Source organism: Podarcis muralis, chromosome 2 (genome assembly GCF_964188315.1).
Source record: "Podarcis muralis chromosome 2, rPodMur119.hap1.1, whole genome shotgun sequence".
NCBI lineage: Eukaryota > Metazoa > Chordata > Lepidosauria > Squamata > Lacertidae > Podarcis > Podarcis muralis.
Genome location: NC_135656.1, coordinates 69,121,840 through 69,127,861, shown reverse-complemented (window position 1 = coordinate 69,127,861; position 6,022 = coordinate 69,121,840). Strand labels below are relative to the sequence as shown.

At 44.7% G+C, this 6,022-nt stretch overlaps 1 protein-coding gene across 2 annotated transcripts; it reads right to left on the bottom strand.

The window, feature by feature from the left end:
* Nucleotides 1–6,006, bottom strand: LOC114590867 (oocyte-specific histone RNA stem-loop-binding protein 2-like). 2 transcript variants are annotated; one of them, XM_077924702.1, is made up of 5 exons: nt 5,799–6,006; nt 5,072–5,149; nt 2,358–2,435; nt 1,371–1,475; nt 1–1,119 (listed from the first exon to the last, which is right to left on the bottom strand). In XM_077924702.1, the coding sequence occupies exons 1-5, from the start codon at nt 5,846–5,848 to the stop codon at nt 957–959; spliced, it is 474 nt and encodes a 157-aa protein (XP_077780828.1). In that variant the 5' UTR covers nt 5,849–6,006; the 3' UTR covers nt 1–956. The 2 variants fall into 2 exon arrangements, with proteins under 2 accessions (XP_077780828.1, XP_077780827.1); XM_077924701.1 differs by having other exon boundaries at nt 1,371–1,478; nt 5,799–6,003.
* Nucleotides 6,007–6,022: the final 16 nt, after the last annotated feature.

Genomic DNA, 6,022 nt, shown 5'->3' with positions numbered 1-6,022 from the left:
TAAAGGTACCCCTGCCCGTACGGGCCAGTCTTGACAGACTCTAGGGTTGTGCGCCCATCTCACTCTAGAGGCCGGGGGCCAGCGCTGTCCGGAGACACTTCCGGGTCACGTGGCCAGCGTGACAAGCTGCATCTGGCGAGCCAGTGCAGCACACGGAAACGCCGTTTACCTTCCCGCCAGTAAGCGGTCCCTATTTATCTACTTGCACCCGGGGGTGCTTTTGAACTGCTAGGTTGGCAGGCGCTGGGACCGAACGACGGGAGCACACCCCGCCGTGGGGATTCGAACCGCCGACCTTTCGATCGGCAAGTCCTAGGCACTGAGGCACTGAGGCTTTTACCCACAGAGCCACCCGCATCACTGATGGTAACTGAACTCAAATGACTAAATTCTTCTTCACCACATACACTTCTGGGGAGATCACCAACTGCCAAAATATAGGCAATGATTGAAATCCACTAAAATATAAAGTTGGCTACATCTTTCTCACTTCTATACCACAGCAGTGTTTCTCCCTCTTATCAATGCACATGTGACCACCACCACATAGGCATTCACACAACAGTGTACAAAAATACTCCCAGACTTTGATAAGCCCCAGAGCCATTTGCTCTCAGCAAGGAGCACAAGAGCTGTGTTGACAATTAACCCTGTCTCCATGGTGATAAGGAATACCAGGGAGAGAGCCTACATAGACTAGGCCCGCAATTCCTGAAGAGTGTGTTAAGATTGCTTTATAAATGGGTCACGGGGCTGCTGGCAGTGAATGCTCCACAATGAAAAGGTAGTTACTTTCTAATATGGAACCAAGGTTCAACAGGAGTATGTCAAAGAATGAATTCCATTAGCAAGTTCTCTAGAGCAAAAGATTTGGGCAGGGAAAACTGGACATATATGTCCATATTTCATCTCCAAAAGCTTCTTTCCCCAGATTATCCAGGAATAGCTAAGAGAAACTAGCAAATACTTCCCTGTCCAGTTCCTGCGAACTCAAGTCCAGGAGGGTCCCAGCCATGCAGTGCCCGTCGCCACAGTTTGATCTGCATGTCCCAGGAGCGGCGACTGTACTTCTTATATTTATTTGGAGTTCTTGGGTGAACACCTGGCTGCCGAGCAGCCCTAGAACAAAGCATGAACACTTGTTAGGTTCTACGGTTTAAGACCACATTAAGCCCCCACCCCAAAAAAGTGGTAACCTTTCCCAATGGTTCATCAGGAGCAGATGCCAAAGTGAATGTCCCAAATGCCAGTCCCTTGAAGTAGGGTTAGAGAACTGCTGCCAGCCACCGTTTGGAAAGGAAAGCTGTGGACTCCAAGCCCCTGCTATGTGAAGATAAAGACTTGGTAGATAAACAACTAGCTTTGCTCACTTGGGCACCTGCTGGATAAAGCACTGGTAACCAATGGTGTTTTTCCCATAGTCTATCTGCTTCTGCCTCCTTTGCAAGACAGCCACGTCTGTCTCCACGCCAGACCTGCTGAGAGAAGAGATGTAATGCTAAATGCAAATTCTTCATCAGTAATAAACAATATTAGAACACATGAGGTGAATGAGTTGATGTAGTTAAGAATGCCGTGTTTTCAGCATATCCAAATAAACATTTTTTGAGGAATCAAAGCAAATTTTGTTTTTTATTTAAATTGAAAAATTAGCAGCAGCAAATAAGCAAAAGCTAACTATATGGGATGCTACTGATTAGTAAGAAAAGATAAAGAAAAGTGCCTATGAGAAAGTGGTGCAGAGATTGACAGAGAGGTCCCAGATGACATTTTGAAATTATTTATCACAAGAGGTTCGTGGGTCTTGTTTCTCAATGGCAGCTCAATATAGGGAAAATTGGTTTTAAATGAGTGCACATCGTAGGGAAAGTGGAAGCTTTATAAAGTAGAATTATTACAAAGAATATGAGATAAGGTAGAAATTATTAGATGGTTAGGGGAACAGAGATGTATATAGGTTAATATGAAATCAATATGAACTAGAAAATAAAATAATAATGATAATAAAATAATTAAAATAATAATTTATTATTTATACCCCACTCATCTGGCTGGGTTTCCCCAGTCACTCTGGGCAGCTCCCAACAGAACATTAAAACACAATAAAATATCAAAGATTAAAAACTTCCCTAAACATCTGCTTTCAGATGTCTTCTAAAAGACAGAAAGAAATCAGGATATAAACATGTGAACAAAATAGAATGTGAACAACATGTAAACTATATCAATGGAAGTACGTACATATAGGCATAAGTTTGTAGTAAGTGTGTTTATGACATAAAAGCTGCCCCACCCCCCAATTAAATGCAATTAAAACATCCTCAAAAACATATAACTGCACTCCTACTAAAACTTACCTGGATTCTGTTGTCCTTTCTGGACTCGTGCCTACACCCACGCTCACCATTCCAACAGGAAAGACTTGGGATGAAGGCCTGTTCCAGGAAAATGAGAGGCGATATCCAATGGTAGTCATACTCAGAGTAGGCCGACTTACTTAAATCTATTGACTTAAGTGTGTCTCCTTCAAATATGACTTCACTGTTTATAATAATAATAATTTATTATTTATACCCCGCCCATCTGGCTGGGTTTCCCCAGCCACTCTGGGCGGCTTCCAACTGAATATTAAAAACAGTACAGCATCAAACATTAAAAACTTCCCTAAAGAGGGCTGCCTTCAGATGACTTCTAAAAGTAAAATAGTTGTTTATTGCTTTGACATCTGCTGGGAGGGCGTTCCACAGGGCAGGAGCCACTACCGAGAAGGCCCTCTGCCTGGTTCCCTGTAACCTTACTTCTCGCAATGAGGGAACCGCCAGAAGGCCCTCGGCGCTGGATCTCAGTGTCCGGGCTGAACGATGGGGGTGGAGACGCTCCTTCAGATATACTGGACCGAGGCCGTTTAGGGCTTTAAAGGTCAGCACCAACACTTTGAATTGTGCTCGGAAACGTACTGGGAGCCAATGCAGATCTCTCAGAACTGGTGTTATGTGGTCCCGGCGGCCACTCCCAGTCACCAGTCTAGCGGCCGCATTCTGGATTAATTGCAGTTTCCGGGTCACCTTCAAAGGTAGCCCCACGTAGAGCGCGTTGCAGTAGTCCAAGCGGGAGATAACTAGAGCATGCACCACTCTGGCAAGACAGTCTGCGGGCAGGTAGGGTCTTAGCCTGCGTACCAGGTGGAGCTGGTAAACAGCTGCCCTGGACACAGAATTAACCTGTGCCTCCATGGACAGCTGTGAGTCCAAAATGACTCCCAGGCTGCGCACCTGGTCCTTCAGGGGCACAGTTACCCCATTCAGGACCAGGGAATCCCCCACACCTGCCCGCCCCCTGTCCCCCAAAAACAGTACTTCTGTCTTGTCAGGATTCAGCCTCAATCTGTTAGCCGCCATCCATCCTCCAACCGCCTCCAGGCACTCACACAGGACCTTCACCGCCTTCACTGGTTCTGATTTAAAGGAGAGGTAGAGCTGGGTGTCATCTGCATACTGATGAACACCCAGCCCAAACCCCCTGATGATCTCTCCCAGCGGCTTCATATAGATATTAAAAAGCATGGGGGAGAGGACGGAACCCTGAGGCACCCCACAAGTGAGAGCCCAGGGGTCTGAACACTCATCCCCCACCACCACTTTCTGGACACGGCCCAGGAGAAAGGAGCGAAACCACCGTATAACAGTGCCCCCAGCTCCCAGCCCCTCTAGACGGTCCAGAAGGATGTTATGGTTGATGGTGTCAAAGGCCGCTGAGAGATCCAGCAGAACTAGGAAACAGCTCTCACCTTTGTCCCTAGCCCGCCGGAGATCATCAACCAGCGCGACCAAGGCAGTTTCAGTCCCATGGTGAGGCCTGAATCCCGATTGGGATTCTGTTTTGATTACAAAGCATGAAAAATAGGCTAGAGCCAGCTATGGCAAGATCCCACAACCCCCAATCTACCATGGTCACTACTGAAAGGTATTCCTGGGTTAAAACATGCCTCTGAAAATCAGTAGGATCTTTTATTCAGTAAAGTGTACCTTTAAGTATTGTAGTTACTGCCATCTGAAGTGACAAAAGCAGCCTAAAGGGCACACTTTTCCAACTAAGAGCTGCATAACAGGATGTCTCAATGTACAAATAGCAGTTATTTCTTGGAAAATGGAGCCGGCGCATCAGGATCCCTTTAATAAATGGTTTCTGCAAAAGGTTTCTGTCTCCAGGAACTAATGGTTGAAACTCAATAGCAAGGCAACCATACAACTTTCATAGCCAGTTGAAGATCATTCAAGCAGTCTATAATTAGAGAAGGTACAAGTTGCTGCCAGCTTCATACCCCAATACATGTACTATATACAAGGTAGTCTCCTTACTGTGTTTATTTCCAACTCAGCAGTCATGAATTGCCCCCAGAAGGAACCTGTTCATTATTGTAATAAGTAAACCCATGACCATGAATGACAAAAGAAAATAAAAATAATAAGGCATAACACAAAAATCTTGGACAGTTTTCAATGCCTTGGAAAACATTAACTATTTTATTCTTTGTTAAGTATCTTATGCTTCTCATAGTAATACTCATTAAAGGGAATGTGGTCTCCAATGGTCCCTCACATTCCTTGCCAGAGACCAACACTTATCTTTTGGAGCACCAGGCAAAATTTTAAAAAATCGAGGCATTTTAACTGATTTAATTTAAACAAATCTTAAATGCTTAAGCAAATGCAGTATCTGCTGCTTTTATCTTTGTTTCATTTGTATTTAAATGCTTTAATATGACCACTAGAGGCTGAAAAAGGTTTCTGGTTCATTCCCTTCAATATTACATTCATCCTGCTCTCAAGCTCCATTCTAAAGCACCAGACATTGGGTGAGATCAAACAATTAACCCTCTTCAAAGACATTTGTTACTGATTTGTATCACAAACTGGTGCCTTCATTACACCAGAATTCCCAATTGATTTCCTTTGTGAATCATAATCCACGTAACTAATGAATTGACTCTTATTATTTGGAAAAAGTTTCTTCATTGCTGCTAATAAGGTATATCTTACTTCATCCCATCCCCCACTGAATTGTTACCTACCTGTTTCTTTGAAACACAGGCGACATCCCAGCAGCAAGTGCCCCATGATTGAAAACCAATGACCCATAGTGCAGAGAACTGAGGGCAGATTAAAAGACAGTAATTTGTTATAAATATTCTACAGACGAGACTATTACCAATCCCAAAGACCACCTAGAGGGGAGCAACAGATCTTAGCCTATACAGATATTCTAGCTAACGAGAGTGGACTGAAAACTGTTTCCAGGCTCTTACGCTCTTATCAGTTCTCATCTCATTCATAACACGCAAACAGCAAAACCCCTGCAGCATGAAACCACATTTCCAGAGCAAAGCAAAACATAACTAAAAACCTCTTATGAAACGTGTTACCCCCATTTAGCCTTTCCATACGAGTTCAGAAAATAGGAGGATCAGAGCTGTTACAGTTAATCCCAACATAAAATAAAACTGAGCCCGGGAAATGGGGGGCGGGAGACAAATTGACATGGTCCTGAGCATAGTTTTTTTTAGTGACTGGTCAGCTAAATTTAGAACAATATTTTTAAAAAGGTTGCGCTGCAAGAAAACCATTCATTTATTCCGTGGCTCTGCAGCACTCTTCCTACCAGCTTTAGAAACCAATACTCGGGTGGAAAGAAACAGAACACAACGAAGCAGCCAACAGCAGCTTCCTTCTCGTTACATTTCAGGAGGAAGAAAACTGAGCTTCGCTTTCCACCCACTCCAGAAATCCAGGAACAAGCACCTGTCGCTCACGGGAGCCCACCCATCACCCACAGCACTCCCAAGGTGCATGACTCAAATGGAACAGCAGCGTGTCTGTCAGGTGCAGAGCAGAATCTTCCCGGGATTTAAATCTCCCTCCAGTAGCTCAGAAGGGCGGGGCTTGCAGCACACTCCTGGCCTATCGCGTGGTAGTGGGGGCGGGCCCTCCTTAAGCGATTGGCTGCACGAAAAGCACAAAGGAAG

What these genes read in the sequence shown, in the direction of transcription:
- LOC114590867 (XM_077924701.1), bottom strand. Translation starts at nt 5,848, where the DNA reads ATGCACCTTGGGAGTGCTGTGGGTGATGGGTGGGCTCCCGTGAGCGAC. An exon ending in CCTGTGTTTCAAAGAAACAG is followed by an intron (nt 2,436 to 5,071) that starts GTAGGTAACAAT and finishes TTCCTGGAACAG; the next exon opens with GCCTTCATCCCAAGTCTTTC. An exon ending in TTTATCCAGCAGGTGCCCAA is followed by an intron (nt 1,120 to 1,370) that starts GTGAGCAAAGCT and finishes GCTTTGTTCTAG; the next exon opens with GGCTGCTCGGCAGCCAGGTG.